The sequence below is a fragment of the Myxocyprinus asiaticus genome, chromosome 6 (genome assembly GCF_019703515.2).
Source record: "Myxocyprinus asiaticus isolate MX2 ecotype Aquarium Trade chromosome 6, UBuf_Myxa_2, whole genome shotgun sequence".
Lineage (NCBI taxonomy): Eukaryota > Metazoa > Chordata > Actinopteri > Cypriniformes > Catostomidae > Myxocyprinus > Myxocyprinus asiaticus.
The window spans coordinates 16049364-16073497 of NC_059349.1; the positions used below are offsets into that span (position 1 = coordinate 16049364).

General features: G+C 38.3%; 1 protein-coding gene across 5 annotated transcripts in view; it reads left to right on the top strand.

Annotated features, from left to right (window-relative positions):
- LOC127441991 (ZZ-type zinc finger-containing protein 3-like) overlaps window positions 1–23071 on the top strand; it is a 55462-nt gene extending 32391 nt beyond the window's left edge. For 3 of the 5 annotated variants that reach the window (XM_051699614.1, XM_051699616.1, XM_051699615.1), the window contains exons 3-12: window positions 3273–3411; window positions 6568–6715; window positions 7260–7387; window positions 9792–9863; window positions 10706–10807; window positions 11960–12055; window positions 12200–12349; window positions 15274–15408; window positions 15747–15847; window positions 17583–17870. In XM_051699614.1, coding sequence (XP_051555574.1) covers window positions 3273–3411; window positions 6568–6715; window positions 7260–7387; window positions 9792–9863; window positions 10706–10807; window positions 11960–12055; window positions 12200–12349; window positions 15274–15408; window positions 15747–15847; window positions 17583–17727 — 1216 coding nt within the window. In that variant the 3' untranslated portion in view covers window positions 17728–17870. Of the gene's footprint in view, window positions 1–3272; window positions 3412–6567; window positions 6716–7259; window positions 7388–9791; window positions 9864–10705; window positions 10808–11959; window positions 12056–12199; window positions 12350–15273; window positions 15409–15746; window positions 15848–17582; window positions 17871–19772 lie in introns of those variants that run through there. The other 2 variants (XR_007897422.1, XM_051699617.1) reach the window with 2 other exon arrangements.
- The last annotated feature ends 1063 nt before the right edge of the window (window positions 23072–24134 follow it).

Genomic DNA, 24134 nt, shown 5'->3' on the forward strand with positions numbered 1-24134 from the left:
CGTTACCGCGGAGACGTAGCGCATGTGGAAGCCCACGCTATTCTCCGCTGCATCCACGCACAACTCACCACGCGCCCCACTGAGAGCAAGAACCACACATTATAGCGACAACGAGGAGGTTACCCCATGTGACTCTACCCTCCCTAGCAACCGGGCCAATTTGGTTGCTTAGGAGACCTGGCTGTAAGTTCTGTAGCTTTATAAATCAGATTATAACAAATAATATAGTTTTGTTTTAGCAGAAGTAACATATGCAGCACTTTTAATTTATGTGTGTTGTCAAAACCCAGCTGTTCGAGTGTTGTTTTTCCTGTGCCGCACTTGTTTTTAGTCTCGTTTTGTTTTTGAGTTTTCAGAGTGTTTGTACTTTAAAATTCAAAGACAGCGGAAACTTTGGCCCAGATAAACATCTCAATGTTTTCCTGCTTAACTCTGCATACATGTTTACACTTAGTGTCTGTAGCATAATAGTCAACCAGGGTAGCATAAAATGAGTAACAGCTGCTGTAATCTGCTGGATGGTGGTAGGTAATAAGCGAAGGGAAGCCTGCTGCTGGTGGACAGGCTGTCCTGGGTTGGGCTCATTCAGCGTGTGCCCATCTCACAGTGTGAGCGCTTGGCTGATCCCCCCCTCCTGCCCAGCAGGGATCAGGAGCAGCCGACTGGATTGGCTTGTGGGTCAATAGAAAATGATGCAGTTACATCAGTTTATGAGTCCTGACTGAATTATTTATCTTTTGTAACATTAAATTGTTCTAGTTTCTTTTCTAGGGCAGTTTTTCCACTTTGAAGTTTAATTGCATGCATCCCAAGAATATAAAAACGTGAATGGTGCCTGCCCATGCAAAACTCGCTACCACAATGCTCGGTGTTGTGGGTGTTTGCCAAGGCTTGGCTATTTGGTTTCTAGGTTTCTTTTCCAGAGTGTTCTGAATGGTTGCTAGGTGGTTGCTTACTGGCTAAAGTGAAAAGAGCCCACCCATAAGAATTTGTGATTTTTGGGTCCCTAGATATGGCTGTGGTCTCTCTTACAATGTAGGTGTAAGGGTTTTGATTGCCTGTTTCATCGGCCACTGGGCAGTAACTGTAAGTCTTCAAATCAAATCAAATCACTTTATTGTCACACAGCCATATACACAAGTGCAATGGTGTGTGAAATTCTTGGGTGCAGTTCCGATCAACATAGCAGTCGTGACAGTGATGAGACATATACCAATTTACAATAACATCAAATTAACACAGCAAAATTTAAACATCTGTTATACACATAATTACACACAACAATATACAAATAATAACATACACTGTACAGTATACAATACGCACTATATAGATACACATTATTCAATAAAAATTAAAAATAAAAATATATAAAAAAGTATATATATATATATATATATAGAATGTACAGTATTGTACTGTATTGACATTCAGGCTGTCGGTTGATAGTCAGTTGTTAAGAGAGAACATAATATAATAATATAATTTATGACAGTCCGGTGTGAGATATAAGAGTAAGGGTAATAAAGTGCATTGCTGATGTATTTTGATCGTGGGAGATCAAGAGTTCAGAAGTCTGATTGCTTGGGGGAAGAAGCTATCATGGAGTCGGCTGGTGCGGGTCCTGATGCTGCGATACCGCCTACCTGATGGTAGCAGTGAGAACAGCCCATGGCTCAGGTGGCTGTCTTATCATTTCTAAAAGTAAAAGCACCCCTTTCCTCAACAAGCCGCATGAATTGAGGTGTCATTCATGTTCATAACACAAACAGTACAGGGTGAGTGAAGCTCTTAGACTTTGGTACCTATGAGCATCAAGCTGAGTTTTATTATTAGAAGATAGTATGGAGTCTCTGTGTGTAGTATTTGATTTTTTTTTTTATCTGTTATTAGTGATCAAGTCTGCATTTCAGATGGTTGGCCCATAGGTGGCAGTGCATTGCCAGCCATATGTCAGTTTTGGGCTGATTGCCATCGTTGGCTGCTTTTCCCAACCTGCAGTGCAACATGCCTATCTTCATTTTGCATCTTCACATAGAGGCTATTAACAGCTGCTCTGCGGTCTAAGTTATTAGAAGCCAAGGAACTTGAAGGAAAAGCTAGTCAGTTGCCCTCGAGTAAGGCACATCAAATGAAGCAAGTCCTCTAAATGAATTCTTGTTGAGACTGAATGCTTGCTGTCATCAATTGATTTTGATTCATGTCATGTTAGGCTAGATTAATTCTACAAGGTCTGTTGAGCTTGTGAATAAGATTAGTTCTAAGCAGTAGGTAGAATCTCCTGTTTAGAAGAGGTTTTTTTCTTTGTTGAGTCTCTCTCTCTCTCTCTCTCTCTCTCTCTCTCTTTTTTCTCCCTGCTTCGTTTTTTGCATTGCTGTTTGTGGATCTTGTTTTCCTGAGGGCGTCAAGGAAAAGGTCAAAGCTCTGTATCGCTCAGGCATTGTCATATCTTCATAAGAAACAAGATGAATCTAGAATATCTCTTAAATGTGAGCCTCTGATCCTGTATTTGTTCCCAGACGTAATGAGATATCTTTTTAAAGGGATAGTTCACCCAAAAAAGAGATTTCTGTTGTCATTTACTCACCTTCATGTTGTTTCAAACATGTATCACTTTGGAACACAAAAAGAAAAGTCACCATTTACTTTCATTGTATGGCAAAAAGATGCAATGAAAGTTAATAGTGACTGAGGCTAATATACTACCTATCTTTAAAAATATCAAAAAGTAAATTCTTTTTAGAAAAAAAAGTGAGTGGTGCTTGCCTTTGTAAAACTCACCACCACGACTAGATTTTTTTAAGTGGTTTCTGTTATTTGGCAATGCAGTTGATGGGCTGTTCTGGGTGTATAGCACTTTGTTTTGTGGTTTCTTGGATGTTTTTGGGTGGTTGTTAGGGCATTGCTATGTTTTTGCTTATCATTTTTGCCAAAGGCAAAAGAGTCTGTTCCCAAGGCTCTGATACTTTGGGCCACAGATATGACCTTGGTCCCCAGTCAGTGTAAGTATATAGGTTTTTTGCCCATTTTATCATTTGTAAGTCTGATCACTTAGTTATGGCACATACTACAGTTCCCACCCTCTTTCAGACAGGAAATATTTATATGGGAACCATTTACAGGGACTTTATTTAGCAAAGCTTGTGGTTGTGCTGTACTGAGATTGAATAATGAATGGTCCATGAAAATTTGATGGCTAGATGCATAGCAAGTGTCAGGTGTTAATAATGTACAAAGCATCACTGCACTTCCTCCTCTCTCCTGCATGGTAGTTATCAGAGGTTGCTCCAGACCATCAGTGTACTGGAGGCCCAGCGAACCCAAGCCATCATGGACCTGGAGACGTTGGCACGGCGTCAGAAAGAGGCCCTGACCGACCCCATCACCTTTGTGGACCAGCTACAGAAACAGGTAAAGCACGGCATGTAGCCTATGTATTTCTGGGAAAGTCTGAGGGCGATAACAAGCTTCTGGTGTGGTATTCAGCCTTAGCAAAAGTGTCAAGAGAATTTCAGTAAACTACTCTTCTTTCTAACAACAAATGTGATTTTTTTTTTTTTAGAAGCAATATGAAGCTTGCAGAAAGTGCAAAGTGTTTCAATTACATTTACATCCAGCGATTTACAAGTGAGGATTTACAACAACAGAAGCGATTCATGTTAAGGAGAGTGCAAACCCCTGAAGATGAATTTAGGGAGACAGTCATGTTAACTGTCACTTTGCTTTTCTGCAAATAAAAGTAAAAGGGAGAATTAAAAATGTCACTTCTCGTAAGTATTCTTTTCAGTTCAGCAAAGCCCTTTCCACGCACATGACAAATCTCTCCGAAATGGAAACAATTTTTATTAACATAAATGACAGCTATACTGAAAGTGAAAATTATTTTTTATACAGTGCCTTTCAGAAGTGTTTGGGCAGCTTTCAGAAGTATTTGGGCAGTTAGACACTTTTCATCATTTTGGCTCTGTACACCACCACAATGGATTTGAAATGAAGCAGTATGTGATTGAAGTGCAGACTGTCAGCTTTAATTTGAAGGGATTTACACTACCATTCAAAAGTTTGGGGTCACTTGCCTGAAAAGTTTCTCATGATCTTAAAAAATCTTTTGATCTGAAGGCGTATGCTTTAATGTTTGAAGACAAAAATATAATTGTACCACCATATTAATTTATTTCATTATAAAACTAAAATGTTATTTAAAAAAAAAGTTTTTGAAATGGATGACTTGGACCAAATAATAAAGAAAAGCAGCCAATAAGTGCCCAACATAGATGGGAACTCCTTCAATGCTGTTTAAAAAGCATCCCAGGGTGATGCCTCAAGAAGTTGGTTGAGAAAATGCCAAGAGTACTTTTCTGAAAATTCTAGGCAAAGCGTGACTACTTTGAAGATGCTAAAATATAACAGTGATTTATTTTGGATTTTTTTCAGTCACAACATAATTCCCATATTTCCATTTCTATCATTCCATAGTTGTGATGACTTCACTATTATTCTAAAATGTGAAAAAAAAATAAAAAAAAATAAAAATAGAGTAAGTGACCCTAAACTTTTGAATGGCAGTGTACATCCAAATTGGGTGAACTGTATAGGAATTACAGCATTTTACAGGGGCTCAAAAGTAATTGGACAGTCGATTGAGAAACTGTTTCATGGTCAGGTGTGGGCTGTTCCCAGGTTATTTGATTAAAAATTATGCGGTTAAAAGGTCTGGAGCTGATTCCAAATGTGGAATATGCTTTTGGAAGCTGTTGCTGTAAACTCAATAAGAGGTCCAAAGAACTGTTAATGCAAGTAAAGCTGGCCATCATTAGGCTGAAAAAACAAAACAAATCCATCAGAGAGATAACAGAAACCTTAGCACTGGCCAAATCAACAATTTGGTACATTCTTAAAAGAAGGAACACACTGGTGAGCTCAGCAACACCTAAAGGCCTGGATGACCACGGAAGACGACTGTGGTGGAGGATCACAAAATTATTACCTTGCTGAAGAAAAAACACTTTACAGTATCAAGCCAAGTCAATAGCACTCTCCAGGAGGTAGGTATATCATTTGTCAAAGTCTACACTCGAGAAGATTTCATAAAAGCAAATACAGAGGGTTTACCAAAGGGTGCAAACCATTGGAAAGCCTCAAGAATAGGAAGGCCAGATTAGACTGCCAGAAGCATATAAAGAAGCCTGCCAAGTTCTGGAACACTTTTCTTTGGACAGATGAAACTAAGATAAACCTGTATCAGAATCATGGGAAGAGAAGTGTATGGGGAAGGGAAGGACCAGCTTGTGATCGAAGCATACCAAATCACCTGTGAAGCATGGTGGAGGCAGTGTTTTGGCATGGGCATGTATTGGAACTGGGTCACTAGTGTTTTTTGATGATATGACTGCTGACAGAAGCAGCGAGATGAATTCTGAAGTGTTTAGGGCTATACTATCTGTTCAGATTCAGCCAAATGCTGTAAAACTGAGGGGATGGCGTTTCACAGTACTGATTGACAGTGACCCAAAAACATTCTGTGAAAGCAACCAAAGAGCACCCACAAACAGGGCTTGACATTAACACCCACCAAATGTAGGTAGAAATCAGCAGTGGTTGATTACTCCATCACCCTTACTAGCCACTATGGCGGGTGGCCACAGCCGAAGCAAATTAGATTGTGTTCATTCCGTGTTCTGCACCTTATAATCACTAAATATTCCTCTCATTCATTACACCCGCATCTGTGCGTTCTCCAGAGGTAAGATCTCCAGAGCTCTGGGACAGCGTAGAGCGAAACTTGCATGATTCATTTGAGGTTCCATCAATATCGCGGTGGATAGTGGAGACCACAAACCTCTGTGACCCATTTGAATTCTACAGAAAATCTTCTACTTTAACATGCTGTTTTGACAGGGATGCAAACTACTCAACTTTCAGCTATAGTCACCTTTTTAAAGCAAATTTGCCCAATTTGTTTTGTAAAATGTTCTAAATTTTCTTTATTAAAATGACTTGAAAGGGGTACTTTAAGCTTAAAAACTTTACAAGATTTAAATGCAAAAAAAAAAAAAAAAAGATTTAAATACAACAAACAAATCAAGTCTGTGTTAGGAAATATGTTATTGTTCACTCCCGCATTTGACATGAAGTTGGAGTAATGTCAATTGTCATGTTTTACCAATTTCATGTATTCTATAATACAGTCAGAAACGGGGACCTTGCTAAGCCAGTGCTGGTCTATGGCTTGTGAATATTCACTCTCATTGTTGTCAATATGACTTGAAATACACGTTTATAAACCCCTTCTCCTTTTTACTGGATGAAGCAACAGCTCTGTGTTTCAATGTGTGATTGATATTGTTCTAATCTCATCTGCAGAAACTCCTGTAAATAACGAATGTAAAGTAATTTCTCACAGAGTCATCTTGACCGCATTTATCAGCGTAGGAATACATAGTTTCTGGCATTGCGCCGGATGTAAGTGCAGCCCTTCTGACTAAATGCATAAGTGACCATGTATAGAGTCGATTGGTTTTGTTTTGAAGTTTGATTGAATTGTTTGCTGATCTCCGTTCTTCACAGGTGGAGATGGGATTGCCCTGCCCCCAGAGAGTGGTCAAGCTCCCGGACATTGCATGGGACCAATACACCTCAGGTCGTGGCGACTTTGAAAGAGAGCTCTGCGACAAGAAGCGTAAAACACGGCGGTTGAAGTTAATCTTTGACAAAGGTGTATATCTTTAAGTGTTGTGGTGATATGGGTATATCCAGGCCCAAGGCAACCATTTCATGTATGGGGCCAGTGTCTAATGAGTAGGATACAGTATACAGTGGCCCCAAAAAGCATTTGGTTAAAAGTATTTGAATCACCTGTGGTTACTCTACTTGGACAACTGTGTGAACCTGAAGGGAACTAAAGGTAACTTACACCTCGACAAAAAATTTATTTGGGAGCAGATTGTTAAAAGTAATTGATAAAATGGCTCAGAAAAGTTGGCGAGGTCTGGCATCATTTATTACCCTGGGCCATGACAAGTAGACCGTACCACAGCCCTGTATTGCTAACTTTTGTAAGTTATATTGCAAATAAATGCTTCTCATTAAATAAATAAAACATTTTCCATGTTTTTGGAGGACTTAGTGGGACCTCCTTATCACAGTACAACATCCCCTGTTTTCAACCCCGCTGGTGGCCGTTAGTATATTTGTTTAATAGCAATTAATATATGGATTTAAAGCATGCAGAAATTAAAATGCTTGTTGTTTTTCTGTAGTGGGGTTGCCTGCTCGACCAAAAAGTCCTGTGGACTCCAAGAAGGAAGGTGACTCTTCATCCGTGTACTCCTCTACCCTACCGTCAAGTGACAGTCCTGAACAAAGCATGACCAGTAGCACAACTCAGGTAAAACTGTCCCATCAACCTACAGGGGTGCTGCTTGTTGTGTTGTGGATATAATGTTGTTCTCACAGATTCTTGTATAAGCTTTGCACATCTTTTTCCCCATGGCCTACGATTTCACCATGTTTCATCACTCGCCTCTGCATACGGTACATAAGATCAAGACCTAAAATTTAACTTGATGTTTGTTTCCTGTTGTGTATTTTTAGCCCTAGGACATGAAGGCATGTGTGCTCTGCATATACAACATTTTCTTTGAAAGATCAACATCTCAATCCACATTCAATCTGCTGTAACATTTCAACAGCAAATGCACTCAGCACACAGATATGCTCATAATATATGACTATATAGGTACAACTCATTGCACACTGCGTCCAAATGTTATTTTCTGGTCTGTACATAGAGGAGCTGTGTCCAGACAAACTTGGTTTCTATCTGAAAGTTCACACCTGTCTTTTACCAGAGAAAGATAATATTGATATTCTACCCATGTAAAGCTATTATTTCAGATAAATTTTGTGCCTTGTGTCACTTTAAATACTTTTGAGGAACTTGTTCTCTTCTTGCCTTGCATTGAAATGGGGTATGAGAAATGTCAATTAGTGGGGGGGGGTTTGGTGGAAGTGTCATACTGCAGGATTATTTAATTGAACTAGTGAAGGCAAAAAAAGTTATTAAAATAGTGAAAAACTGAAATTGTGACTAGTTACAGCTTCTGAAATACAGTGGCACGAAAAAGTATGTGTACCCTTTGGTATTAACTGCATTTATGTATAAATTTGTCTTAACATTTTGTTTGATCTTCATCTAAGTTACAATAATGAACAAACACAATCTGTTTTCAACAATAACACACAAAATATTGTATTGTTCTTGTTCATATCGAATACATCATTCAAACATTCACAGTGTAGGTTTTAAGTATGTGAACCCTAAGCTAATGACATCAACAAAACCTATTAGAGTCAGAAGTTGGCAAACCTGGCATCCAGTTAATGAAATGAGATTGGAGGTGTGGGTTAAAGCTACTTATTAAAGCACTCAAACATTTTGAGTTTGCTATTCACAAGAAGCATCTGCTGATGTGGACCATGCTTTGCAAAAAAGAGATCTCAGAACACCTATGATCAAGAATTGTTGCTTTGCATAAAGCTGGAAAGGGTTACAAAGTTATCTTGAGTAGCTTAGATATTCATCTGTCCACAGTTAGACAAACTGTCTATAAATGGAGACTATTTAGTACTGTGGCTACTCTCCCTAGAAGTGGCTGTCCAGCCAAGCTGACTCAAAGTGCACACCGCAGAATGCTCAATGAGGTAAAAAAAAGAACCCTAAAATGACGGCTAAAAATTTGAAGGAATCATTGGAACTGGTTAACATCTCTGTTCATGAGTCTATTATACAGAAAACATTAAACAGGCATGGTGTCCATGGCAGGACATTGCTGCTTTCCTGAAGTTTTCCAAAGACTACCTTGACACTCCACAAAGCTACTGGGAAAATATTTTGTGGACTGATGAAACGTACGTTTTGTAAGAATTTTTTGGGAAGAACATGCAGCACTATGTATGGCATAAAAAAGGCATGAAGTACAGTGGAGGGAGCATCATGATGTAGGGCTGCTTTGCTGCTTCAGGGTCTGGACAACTTGCCATCATTGAGGGGAAAAATTAATTTCCAAATTAATCAAGATATCCTACAGGAAAGTGTTAGGGTGGCTGTGTGCCAGCTGAAGCGCATTAGACGTTGGGTGATGCAGCAGGACAATGACCCAAACATCGAATAAATCCACTACAGAATGGCTTCAAAAAAAGAAAATCCACCTTTTGTAGTGGCCTAGTCAGAGCCCAGACCTTAACCCAACAGAGATGCTGTGGAATGACCTCAACAGAGCTGTTCACACCAGACATCCTAAGAATATGGAGCTGAAGCAGTTCTGTAAGGAAGAAGGGTTAAAATTCCTTCTGAACGTTGTACAGGTCTAATCCACAGCTACCAGAAACAGTTGGTTGAGGTTATTGCTGCCAAAGGAGGATCGACCAGTTATTAAATCCAAGGGTTAACTAACTTTTTCCACAGCAGTGTGAATGTTTAATGGGATGTTAAATAAAGACGTGAAATATTATAATTGTTTGTGTGTTGTTAGCTTAAGCAAATTGTGTTTGTCTATACATGTGACTTTGATGAAGATATCACATTTTATGACCAATTAATGCAGAAAACCAGTTAATTCTATACTTTTTAATTTACTTACATCCATACATACTTTTTCTTGCCTCTGTATACACTTTCCCCTAATACACTCATATAAATTTTAACTTCAAATTATCCAAATATGAAATTGAACTATATGCTGGTTAGACTAATGCTGACCTGTCCTAAACGATGGTGTGTGTGTTTGTAGATGATCAGAGGGCGACTGTGCAACCAGAGCAAACCTGACACCTTCAATCAGCTGTGGACCGTTGAGGAGCAGGTATGAAACCATTATCTATTTGTGAATTCAGAGCAATGTATTAACATATACCTCTAATGAGGTTGTCAATGGCTTAAGCTCAGGCCGATTTTACTTCATTTAAAAAAAATTGTCATGTTTTATCTGTAGCTCTTGTATGGCAAAACCATAATTGTTGATTATTGAACTTGATATTGCAATCGTGTTTTTGCATTGTTGTCGATAGAAGTTGCATTTAAATACTTATTTGTTCTTCATACCAAATTCTTTATATAGGCTACACATCCAAAACAAGCTGGGAACTGTTGAGCTGAATTACTTTATTGCTGTTTTATACATCAGTACATTAACTTGCAGTGCATGTAGCATCTACATGACAAGCGAGCTGCATGACATGTAACAAATCCAAAATAATTCAAAATTACTGACTATGCCTTTTGCTTTGATTGTCAGGTGATGTTTGTTCGGCATTAATTTACGTCTGTCACTTTGAACAGAGGTGAAACATAAAGCAAGCATCTGGGCATGAGACTGTTTAAAACTTGCGCATTAGGATTGTTTGACCTTACTAAAGGACTGTTGACTAATTTAAATGTATCTGATTAGCCATTGCCGTTTCATTGCTCAATGAACATGTCTGGGATTGGTAAGAATACTCAACCACTGCAAATACACGTAAATACAGATGTTTGACGCAACAGGAGTAGACTTAAAATAGAAAGCTATAATTGTTTTCACGAGTAGTAAATAGTGGCTATAAATAGTAATCTCGATAACTTTTTCGATTAATTATGCTGTCCTAAGCTCTTGTGCTGTAAGGTTTGGCTGTTTGCTCACAGACTTCTCTGTTGTGAAACGTGTAGAAAAAGCTGGAGCAACTGCTTTTGAAGTTCCCACCGGAGGAGGTTGAGACTAAACGCTGGCAGAAGATTGCAGATGAACTTGGCAACAGGACAGCCAAACAGGTGCGTATTGGCTCCCAGCACTTCACCGTCACCGTTCTTCTCCTTACATTGATGGAGAATCAAGTCTTCTCATATCTTGAGTCACATTTTCACTTCACCCTCAATAGAGCTGTCAGGCAATTACCATTCTTTTTTTTTTGGGGGGGGGGGGGGGATTTTCTCCCAATTTGGAATGTGCAATTCCCAATTTTTGCTCTAAGTCCTCATGGTGGCGTAGTGACTCGCCTCAATTTGGTTGCTTGGGAGATCTGGCTGGAGTCACTCAGCACACCCTGGGATTTGAACTCACGAACTCCAGGGGTGGTAGCCAGCGTCTTTACCACTGAGCTACCCAGGCCCCTAGCAATTACCATTCTTAATGGCCCTTTAAAGACTCTCTAGGGCAAATTTACTAAACAGTTGTGCCACTTTTGCACATGGTATTTCAGCACCAAGAAACTAACCAGATGCAATCTAGTTTAGGCAGACTCAATCAGGGCTAAAATTGCACTGCATCTCGAGTGTTTAAGTTAAGTTATTGTCATTTCTTTCCGCACAAACATTCCTCCTTTCTGTGTAAATGAGTCTCATAATAGATTGTGCTCCATTCACAAAAATTGCCTCCTTCAATTTACTTTTTTCTATCACAGCCAGATGAAAGCAGGCGTTAAAATTAATTTAATTAAAAAGAGATGTTTGTATACATTTTCTATTGATCATATCAGCAGTGATTCATCAAATAATGATCAAATAATGAAGAGCGTTACAACATGTCATGTATCCAGATGCGCATTGTAGTCAAGCACACTTTCGGTATGTTAGAGATGTTCAGGTATCTGGATCACAGTAGTCAGTGATGCTATTCAGTCCTGCCAAAGTGTGTCAGATAATGATGGTTTGTTGCATCCTCCGCTATATAGCGGTCAGAGCGGAATTGCGCATGCAAATTGTATTCAGCAGTTATTTTGTGGCCGCATGCAAATAAGACAATTTTACCAGGTGCATTCTTGGTGAATTCCCTTCTCTGTTTTTTCAGAAGGTTTTTTTTCACAAATCTGAGAAGATTCTTTAAATTCTCAAAGATATGGTAGGAAAGCTTAACCTATAAATTTAAGCGAAGCTCCTGTTGTGTGTGTGTCAAAGCACCTTTATCAGCTCTGTTTTCCTTTACAGGTTGCTAGCAGGGTACAGAAATACTTCATCAAACTGACAAAAGCTGGTATTCCAGTACCAGGCAGAACGCCCAACGTGTGCATGTACAGCAAAAAGGTAATCTCTAGGTCTTTTTGAGATGTTTTTATCCTTTGTCGTTGACATTATATGGGGAGAATGTATTATTCCCATTGAAGGCTTCAGAATAAGTTATTAAATTTTTTTTACCTGTTGATACTTGTTATTTGTCGTCTGTTGTAGGCCTCCAGTAAGCGGCAGCACCACCTCAATAAACACTTGTACAGGCCATCAACGTTCCTCACCTCATATGAGCCACATGTGTACATGGATGATGAGGACGAACGTTCTCACTTCTTCAACAGCCTACAAGATTACGGTGCAGATGATTCGGTCAGTCCTGATTAAGATCTCACGGTCCTAAATCTCAGAGCTTCCTCTTTAGGTTGGGTAGTTAAAATATTCCAGGTTCAATACAAGTTAAGCTCAATCGACAGCATTTGTGGCATAATATTTATTATCACAAAAATGTATTTCAACTCGTCCCTCCTTTTCTTTGAAGAAGAAAAAAAAGCAAAAACCTGGGTTACAGTGAGGCACTTACAACGGAAGTGAATGGGGGCCAAACCGTAAACGTTAAAATACTCACTTTTTTCAAAAGTATAGCCACAAGACATAAAAAATATGCAAAATCGCTCACTAACCTTTTCTGTGTAAAGTTACATCCAATTTTACAACTTTGTTGCCATGACACCGTAAACCCTAAAACGTAAACTTTTTTTTTTTAAGAAATTAAAGAAATTAACTTTCTTTAAAAAAAAAAAAAAAAAAAAAAAAGAATTGATATTTATTTTCATTTTACACATGTTAATGAAAAAGTAACTACAGTAACCAGAATTTGTTTTCCTCCACAGTAAACCACACCCAATAGTTAACCGGTGTTCCCGACTGTTTCTAATGCAAGTAATCATATTAAAGGAATATTCCATATTAAGGTTAAGCTCATTCGACAACATTTGTGGCATATTATTGATTACCACAAAAATATATTTTGACCTGTCCCTCCTTTTCTTTAAAAAAGCACAAATCTGGGTTACAGTGAGGCACTTACAATGGAAGTGAATGAGGTAAATTTTTCGATGTTAAAATAATCACTTTTTCAAAAGTTTAGCCACAAGACGTAAACAATGTGTTAACAGGATTTTATTGTTAAAAAAACCACTAAACCTTTTCTTTGTAAAGTTATAGCCAATTTAACAACATCGTTACCATGACGATGTAATGTCAACAAACCCTAAAATGACTGTAAAAATGATGATTTAAACAACTTTATAGCTCAAATAATACATGAGTTTTAACTGAAGAATTAATGTGTGCTTTTCTAAAATAATAAGCTTCACATTTCTGCCATTAAACCCTCCAAAAATTGGCCCCATTCACTTCCATTAGAAGAGCCTCAGTGTAACCTCGATTTCTGCTTTTTATTTTATTTTTTAAGAAAAGGAGGGACGAGTCTAAATAATTTTTTGTGGTAATCAGTACTATGCCACAAATGCCTCACTGTCACCTCGGTTTTTGCGTTTTAAAAGAAAAGGATAACTTGTATTAAACCCGGAATATTCCTTTAATAGTCCTTTTACCCACCCTCATGTCATTCCAAATCTGACTTTCTTCGGTTGCGTCAATTGATTTAAGAGCAGATTGGTTTTTGTTCACATTAGTATTTGTACAGTTTTTAGACTCTGAGAATTGAAACAGCAGAATAAATACATTGATGAATAAAAAATTCTCTCTGCCTTTCAGATTTTTGAAAGCCACTTGGGTTTTTAATCATAGTAACTCCCTTCCCCTTTGGCAAACATTTGATGGTCTTGCTCAAACAGGAAATCCATCTAAGTCAGCAAACTGCCATTTCCACGGCTGAAATTTGCTTGATGTTTGATCATTTGATAATGATGATGTGCCTTTTGACAGACAACACTGCCAACATCATTAAAGATGACTTGACTGGGGATTTTTAGGCAGGACTGTGTGTATTGTGACTATGAACTGGCTATGCACAAGGTTGACATTTTCCCTCACTGCCTCTGATATTTAACCTTTACGAGACGCTGGGTCAGTGGACCCTGCAGAGAACAGACAGTCACACGTTGCCAAGCATCACTGAACCTTAAATGTACTAAAAATAGACCCTATTACAAATCACAACCTCATGAAACCTGTGTGGAAAGATTGGAATTCAAACAGAATGGGGCTTGAATGTGATTGTATGAATGTATCCCTTTTCCTTTCATTCATCTGAACCTATTTTTATTGTTATAAATTGGGAATGTAAATTGGGAAAAAAGTGTAATTGGATTACAGTAACAAATTGCTTTGTAATCAAATTACACCCAACATGGAGCATTATTAAGGTCTGTTCCCACCAACTCTGATGCAACTAGACACCGAAGTTAAAAATATTTTCATGGGGGCCTGGGTAGCTCAGTGAGTAAAGACGCTGACTACCACCCCTGGAGTTTGCGAGTTCGAATCTAGGTTGCGAATCCTGAGTGACTCCAGCCAGGTCTCCCAAGCAACGAAATTGGCGCGGTTGCTATGGAGGGTAGAGTCACATGGGGTAACCTCCTTGTGGTCGCTATAATGTGGTTCTCTCTCTCGGTTGGGCGCGTGGTGAGTTGAGTGTGGATGCCGTGGTGGATGGCATGAAGCCTTCACACGTGCTATGTCTCCGCGGTAACGCGCTCAACAAGACACGTTAAGATGCGCGGGTTGGCGGCCTCAGACGCGGAGGCAACTGAGATTCATCCTCCATCACCCGGATTGAGGCAAGTCACTACGCCACCATGAGGACTTAGAGTGCATTGGGAATTGAGCATTCCAAATTGGGGAGAAAAAAATAAAATTTTCACACAGTTCAATGATGATTTTTTTCTTTTCTTTTATTATTCTTTTCATTTAAATTTTTTCTTGTTTAAATTAATTGTTCAGCACCAGATTATTTTATTCTTGTTTAGCTTTTACTTGTAATGACAAAGGACAGATGATGGGGAGCATCTGACAGCATCTATTCTCTTTAAAATAGAACAGAAGTCTCCGAATAGAAAAAAAGATCATTGCAGTACAATATATCTGACAGTATGAAGGAGCTGATCAAGGTGTCCATGAACATTTTAGAACCTAGCCATTCATGGTTTTTTGGGAATTGGCCTTTATGCTGTAAATAAAGATAAAGTTGTAGTAGTGTAGGCTCAAACGCAGTAGGTTTGGTGTGGTGAGTAGTTCTGTTCAGTCCTCGCTCTGCTGTGATGTTTCAGGATGAAGACGGTGTACCAGAGGAGCTGAGACATCTGCCAGAGTACAAGGAGCTACTGGAGCTGAAGAAACTTAAGAAACAGAAACTACAGGAGATCCAGGCTGAGAGCGCTCTCACACAACATGTCGGCTATAAGGTACACACACAAAGACACTTGCAGATGATTACTCTATTGAGCGTATTACCTATATTGTCTTCTGTCAGATTAAGTTTATAGTTAGTACTATTGACTCTCCAAACCCTGCAATCACGTTTTTTTAAAGATTTTTTCCCAAATGAAGGTTTTTAGATTTAGTTTGCTTTCAGCAGCAAAACTGCAGTCCTCTGGAGTTTAGCTCGGTCAGGATTGTGGTCATTTGTCAGTTTGGATACAAATTTAGAGTCTTAGACATTTGTATAATAGTATAATTTTGCTCTTATTCATGTTCAGCACTTTTTTTATTTTGTCCATTTTTGCATGTAATTTTCACTCAGTGTGACATGTGTGGCATGGAGCCCATACAGGGTATTCGGTGGCACTGCCAGGACTGCCCGCAGGACAACGCCGTGGACTTCTGCAGTACCTGTTCCGACTGGTGAGTCATAGTCTGCCTGCTGTCTGTCTTTCCAGCTGACCATTTTCCAGCTTCCAGCCTCAGTACTCTATAAATATTAGGGGTGGGAATGTTGTATGCACTTTCGATTCCATTTCGATTTATGGAGTCAAGATGTGATTACAAAATCATTCTCAATGCAATTTTTCAGCAATGGCACAATAGCCCTTTTTTGTGAGTTACGGTGTCTATGTGCAGCCACTAAATTATGTCTGGAGATGCCACATTAAAAAAAAACTCAAATATTCCAGCTCTGCCCATAGTTAAAGAATAAGTAGGTATGTTAACATATTATCAGAGGCAGCTCTTCAACTTTCGTTCAAAGAAATGGCACTTCAACGCTAATCCGTGCGTATCATGGTTCGGCACATGTGATCAGTTTGCGTGTGACCCAATGTTTCCCCATTTATTCTCATGAAATCTGTCAAGAACATTTCCTGGTTATATATTTAACCCCAAATCAATGCAAAAAAAAATCTGAAATATTTTTCATAATGAAAATGAAACCTACATTTAGGACCATGCTGATTTTTTTTGGATTTTGACATTATCATATATCATTTTCAAAACACTTCAGCACATTTTATCCCCCCAATTATCATTAGCGTAATGTGTCAAGATGTTTAACAACTCCCATTGTTTTCAATGATGATTCTCATAACCATACCAGTCATGTTTTGACTGTACTATAGTAAAAAAGATGCTGTTATACAATGATTTTCTTAATTAAAATCTCCAAAAATAAAATGCAGTACCAAGGAAGTACTACTATGATGTATAAATACTTTACAATTCAAATAATATAGAATGTTTTTCATGTTTGGTAATAACTACCATCTGTTTTCGCATTGCAGTAAAGAAAATTTGGGGGCAAAATGTGCATAAATGTCATTAAGTAGTCACAATGTAAAAAAAATCTTAATAGTCCTAAAAATTGGCTTCATTTTCTAGATGCAAAATGCAGTTTCTTATTTGATTTTGAAGTAAAATTGGACTAGGGCATTTTCTTGACAGGTTTTTTTCTCCTGTGATTGTGATTCCTGTGTAAATACATTAATGACGGCTTTAATGTGCTGCATTAAAAAGTCAGCTGGGCTAACACTGGGTGGTTGCTTTTTTTAAGATGGTGTAAAATAAAGCTTGTTTTTTAGTTGGCTGTTAATTTATCTGAAGTCTCCCACATGTGTTTTGTATTAATACCTCGTTGCAAACTTACATTTTCGTAGTGTTCAGTGTTGCTTACTAAATAGCACTAATCTACAGTATATCTACCATGTTTTATTGTGCATATGCCTTTTAAAAACCCCCTAGAACAATTGAATTGAAATTCAGATTATTAATTTTTGTGGATCGATGCAGAATCCAATGAGAAAGAAAGCTTTGAATGAGCTCTCAGCTGCGCTGCAGTGGTGATTGTTGGCCTTTGTCAGTTTAAAGACTTGTTTCCAAGAGGACAAAAAAATTTATTTGATTTTCTTGAAGCTGGAAATCCTGCAACTTAAAATGGAGAATGTCAGTCCTGCTGTGTAGTTATTTATGTTGCCCCCTGAGAATTCAGAAGTGCAATTACTTGATCAGTCTTCGCACTAATCTTTCGTCTATATATTATACTTGAACAACAATAAAGGTCATTTTGAAAGCAGCCTTTTCTTGACTTGAAATGATTGTATTGGCACAGTCTTGTCCTAAGCACACACCTTTCTGTTTATCCCTTTAGTCTATTTAAAACAGAGACCCACAAGCCCACACACAGGCTGGAGCCAGTCTACCTGGCTGAAACCTTTCTGGACAAAGACTACTGCTTACAGCAGAGCACAGGCTACAACTACCTGGACCCCAACTACTTCCCTGCCAACAGATGACAGGGACGAGCTAATATCCAGGGCTGGGCCGCAGCCCCCAGGGCATTCTGTGCATGGCTCCATCATCAAAGTCAAAGAAATGCTTGCATCTGGGCGAGAGGGTACCGCAGATGGGCCGCACCTCGCCCCGACCCACTGCTGAAGGGGGGGTGGGGGAGGGTTTGTGGGAGGGAGGGAGGGAGGGAGGGGGCAACACCCTGCCGTTGTTGTCAAACCTTACCAGGTCTCCTCAAGTAACACACTATCTTGAAGGAAAGAGGAAAGAAAGAAAAGGCACACCGACATTCCCAATCCCAGGACATTTAGAAGGCAACCCGACGACTTCCTTTGTTCTGCTATTTGAGTGACAGATGTCAGCAAAGCTTCTCTCAGAGGAAGCGCTTGAACAAGCCGTCGAACCTCTGCAACAGCGGATTCGACAGTGTGGAGGTGGGGTTGCATTAAAGTGCAGTGTCGTCTGTAGTTGAAATATTTATAAGTGAAGCTTTGTGTGTGAGCTCTTTTCATGAGTTGAAGGTAGAAAGAAAGGAACTTGGTGCTGAGACTTGTCTTTGATTCATAACAAGTTTTTAACCAATTGAGGAGGTTTGCTCACAATTCAGATGTTCAAATCCCATACGCATCCCTTGCCATGGGCTACCACTTTCACTAGAAGCTGCTCTTTGTTTCCTCTTATGACCGTTACATGATGTTGTCACTTTATTTACGTTCAATTTATGTTTTTTAAACGGTAAAAAAAAAAAAAAAAAAAAAAAAAAACCCACTCCACATAACTCGATAGGTTTCCAAACCTTGAAGCACTACAGAAGACCAGCTGGAATTCGGAAGGCGTTATTACGCTCTCTACAGACTTGGAGAGTTTTCTTTTCTCAATGTGTACTGTCGTTGATCATGTGGAGTATACAAATATATGGTGAAAAGTAGCCAGTGGTAGTTGCCGTGTGCCATTTTTTCCCCTGTCCAGTCGATTCAAACCTGGCCACTTGTTTTAGTAGAAGAAAATAAAGAACTGGTGGCACATTTGCCCTCTGTGAAAAACTGCCCAACCATCATTACACCTTTAGATCCCTCTAATTTTTGCAGTTTCCTCAGTCCATGAAAAGATTGTATTTTTATTAATCTATTTAAAAGATGAAGATAACCGATGAAATCGAGTTGGTGGTAGTCGCCGCACAGGCGCTCCCACGTTATTTTATACACATTCATTTTGTTGTGCTTTGAGTAGACCATTTTGTATTGGGTTCTATTCGGTTCACCTCCCCTCCTTTGACCTGCTTTAATATCTGTGTATAACAGTCTGTTCTTAAATCATGTAAAAAAATTAAAAAAAAATGTTAGAGGAGAACTGTGGAAATAAAAGTATGTGAAAAGTCTTTCTACACCACATGACTCGGGTATTATGATCTTTTTTTATTATTATTATTTTTATTATTTTTTTTTTTATTTTTTTTCTTCTGTTTGACCATTTCAGTTTATACATTAATTTTGTATAACTAAATGTAGGTATCTTTAAATGCTATCTACTTGCATTAAACAAATTAAGCATTTTATACAATGTATTTATTGTGTACATAGAGTGCCTATAGAAAATCATCTTGCCTTACCGCCTGAAATCAATACCCATTAAAAATAGATTTTTTCCCCAGCTTTGTTTACCAATTTTTGCTTTACGACATTCAAGTAACGAAAAAAGGCAACAGTTTCCATTTTTTTTTTTATAAAAGATGAAAAACTATAATATGGTTTGAAAAGTGATCATACCCCTGGATTTAATTCTTCGTAGAGCGACCTTTTACTTTAATTATAGCCATCGGTCTGTTTGGAAGCGTGTCTTCTAGCTTCTCACACTTAGATTGGTCAAATATTCTCCATTCTTCCTTGCAGAATTCAGTCAAATTGCAGGTTGAGTGCCGATGGACTGCTCTCTCCAAGTTCATCCATTGGTTTTCTATTGGATTTAGGTCAGGGCTCTGACTTGGCCCCTCAAGGACTTTAACCTTCCTATCCTTAAGCCATTGCATTGATTTTTTTGCTCGTGTGTTTAGATCATTGTCATGCTGAAAGGTGAACCACCTGCCCATCATCAGTTGTCAAGCAGAGGGCCACAGATTTTCCTCAAGAATTTGGGTGTACATAGAATCATCCATTTTCCCTTCAATCCTGACCAATTGCCCAGTCCCCACCGAAGAGAAACACCCCCACAGCATAATGTTGCCACCACCATGCTTCACAGTAGGTATGGTATGTTCTGGGGGCTGTGCTGTGTTTGGGTTTCTCCAAATATAGCGCTTGGAGTGCAGTCCAAAAAGTTCAGTTTTTGTCTCATCTGACCATAAAACCTTTTTTCCACATGCATGAGAATACTCCAATTGTTTTTTGGTTTTTTTTGCAAAGTGCAAACGAGACATAGTGTGGTACTTTTTCAGAAGAGGCTTCTTTCTTGCCACCCTGCCATACAGGCCAGCTTTGTGTAATGCTTTGGAGATTGTCACATGCACAGACTGATCAATCTCAGCCATAAGGGCTTGTAAATCCTTCAAAGTTGCCTTTGGTCTCTTGATAGCTTCCCTGATCAATATCCTGGCTCAATCATACAGTTTTGAGGGATGGCCCGATCTAGGCAAGTTTGTGGTGGTGCCATGCACTTTCCACTTCTGAATAATGATCTGAATGGTACGCAGAGGGATAGTTAAAGCCTTTGAAATCTTTTGAACCCTTCTTCTAACCTGTGCCTTTCCACAATTTTATTCCAGAGACCTTTTGGAAACACATTTCCAACCATGGTGAATTGTTGATTTCATTACCATGCATTACTAGTAATGGAATCCTCATGGAACAGCCGGTATTATTCTGAAGTAATCAAAACCACTACAATTGATTAGGGTGGGGCCATTTATCCAGGTATGTGATCTGAAAGGTGATTGGTTGCACCTGAGCAAGTTTGTTAACTCTTAGGGTGCTGATCACTTATTTAAACCAGATATTTTACAAATTAATTTTTACTAATTGTTCAGAATTGTTTTACGTTGTTTTTACTTTGTTGAATGTTATACTGTGTAGATACAGCCGGAAAAAGTTAGATTGAATTTATTTAAATTTGCAGGGTGTAATGTAACAAATAAGGATTTTGACAAGGTATGATGACTTTCTATAGTCACTTGTAGTAACCCATTGTGTGTACATTTCAAGTACCTACTTGTAGTTATCTGTAATTACACTGTTGACTCTAATCCCAAACCTAAACTATCTCTAAACTACCTCTTTTGTAGAAGTACATTGTATCAAATGCTTTAATGTAATGCCACGTTCCAGACGAGGTCAGAAGTGGGATACCAGAGTTGAAATTTCCAACTTTCAACCTCTATGCGTTCCAGTCAGTCACACTTCACAGTCACATGTACTCATAACAAGATGGCACCATGACTCAAGAATATTTTGTGTTCAATTTTGGCTAAAACATAAAAGTCATGAACACAAAATGCTTAAGTTTGTTTTTATGTTTCACAAAACCCAGCTCCAGGTTATGCTCGTTGGTCACCACTATCTTGGAAATTATGTCAAATGACACTCCTCGCTGGGGTCGGGGTTAAACGATCTATCCCGACTTCACAATTTGGATGTCTGGCTTTGAGCGGCATTCCAGTCATTATTTTGATGTTGGATGTGGAAAAATTCCAAGTTCCGACTTGTCTGGAACGCACCACTGGTACATAGTAGTAAAAAGGATAGATCACCAAAAAAAAATTTTTGACTCACCTTTATGTTGCTCTAAACCCATATGCCTGAAAAGAAAATTTTAGGCAGTATGTTAGTCTCAGTTACTATTCCCTTTCATTGCATCATTTTTTCCCCATACAATGAAAGTGAATGGTGACTGAGGCTGTCATTCTGCCTAAAATATATTTTTGTGTTCCACAGATTGTCATACGAGTTTGAAACAACATGAGGTTAAGTACATGATGACAGTTTCCATTGTTGGGTGAACTAGGACTTTAACCTCGTGCGACCCCGTGTCTACATGCGTGGATGTTGTATTTTGGCTTCGCTGTACGCAACGCATAATTTAAATGAATAAAAACAGACTGAATACTGTTCACAAGACTCTAGACTGTCATTTAATGGGTTAACTTCTGCAACACCGAATCACGTGACACAACAGCATGCCGTTGATTTCCTTGAAGCGCTCCTACGGACGCATCGGCAACAAAAGTGCCTCTGGTAAGAAATCTCAACGTTTTTTTCATTTAAACCTGTTTGGTTGTAAAGAATAGAGTCCCTAGTTTCATTTGCTTTAAAAAATCAGTTAATTTTTCATGTGTCAGCACACTGATAAACATGATGTCCACATATGTGGATTTTGGGACATTATTCCCTCAAAAGTAGAAAAAACATGTTAGTTATTTTGAATAACTTTCAACATTAACACATCTGTGCATCATTTCGTTTCATTTTAATATATATTTTGTTATATTTTATTTTGTTATCACTGTGCAATATGATTCTATCCATTAACATCAGTAAATGCATTTCTGTATATTTACTGTGCAGTTTCACATTGAGAATAAATGGGTTCATACAAAAGCAGAAAAATGTTGCTGTCAGAGGTTTTATGTGGAGTTAGGATGAAAGTAAGGTGCATTTCGAACTGTTCTGAGACCAGTGCAGACAGACAGTACACTGGAGGTTAAGTCATTCACTAAATATGGAGCAATGGATCATCCTATAGCTTTATATGCAGCAAAGTGCATTCAGTCCTAAAATTCAATCAAAAGTTCAGTTTCAGGCTGCAGATGATGTTTGAACCACTCAACATGTTTGGCAGATATGGGACAATGATAATCAGTACATTCAGAATTTTATAATGCAACATTTTATTTTAACATGGTTGGCAGTTATTGGATGATGCTGGACATCATTTTGAATAAGAATTATTTATTCAGCTCTACAGAAATGTAGATGTTATGTTGGTTACTTCTCAAAAACATGAATAACCAACACTCCTGGAAACATAATTAACAATTTGATGAAAAAATTCGGACTTTCTATAGCTTATTGCTATTTACAATCTCACAACGTAGTCCCGCTGTCCACATATGTGGACATACATTTTTAGGACAACTATTTGCTCTAGAATTGGAAAGGGAAACAGAAAATGCACACAGCAGTCACGCGGAGTCTCAGGAGGTTAATGAAGACACCTAATACAAAGTGGGACCCAATAATGATGAGACTAATTAGGTTTGTTAATAATAATATCATACTGCAGCCACCAGAGGGTGGTACACTATTGATAAATGTGTTTTATCTCTGATTTAATGCCACAGTGAAGTGATTGTTCCTCATGAAGGATTTTTAGATTATCAGCATCTGAAAATTAGTGCTTTTACAGCAATATTAAAATTACAATTCCCTGGTATATATTTACAGATCAGTGTTTTCATATGATAAACGAGGTTTATCACATTCACTTTATTAGACTCCTGATTCATGAGGATTTTAATATTCACATATGCTGTTCATCATAAATGAATTTCTCTCCCTCACTGAGTCTTTGCATTTTGTTCAACATGTCACTGGTTCTACCCACAACATGGGTCATACATTGGATCTAGTATTATCTTATGGCATCTCTGACCATTATTTAATAATGTTTGAGTCTGTCTCTACTTGTCCTCTCCCTACTACTTCTGTCTTTACGTCACTCCAGGACCATTCACTCATCTACTGCCAATCTTTTTTTAGAATTTGATTTACTGCAGTTTACTACTAATGATGTCTCAGATAAAGTCAATACTGAATCACTGGTTGAAGCTTTTAATAAATCTTGTACTTTCACCCTTGATAAGCCAAGGAGAGTTAAGGGTGTTTCACAGCCTTGGCTAAATGATGTCACCCACGCTCTCAGACAAGAGTATAGAAAAGTGGAGCGCAAGTTGAAAAGAGACAAGCTTCAGGTCTCTTTTGACATCTTAAAGGTGTCTTTAACAAACTATCAAAGAATAGTGAAAGAAGCAAAAGCTAAGTTTTTCTCTAAAGTGATATCTGATAATGCAAATCGACCAAAAGTATTGTTTAATACTATCCATTCTGTCTTAAATCCTATGAGAGATGCTTTTTTGGATGCTACTCAAGAGACCTGTGATGAATTTTTAAACTTTTTTACTCACAAAATCAAACATATTAAAGGTGATATTGTACCTTTGCAAGTTGATCAACCACTAATACCTTACCCGTCCAGCTCCCTGACTCACTTTGAACCAGTTTCGTCAGAACAGTTAGCAGACGTAGTTTCCAAGATGAAGTGTTCCAGTTACAAGCTGGATATTATATCTCAACAACTTTTTAGAGACGTTTTTACAACTATTAGTTCCAGTATGACAGCAATTAGTTAACAGCTCCTTAGCTAA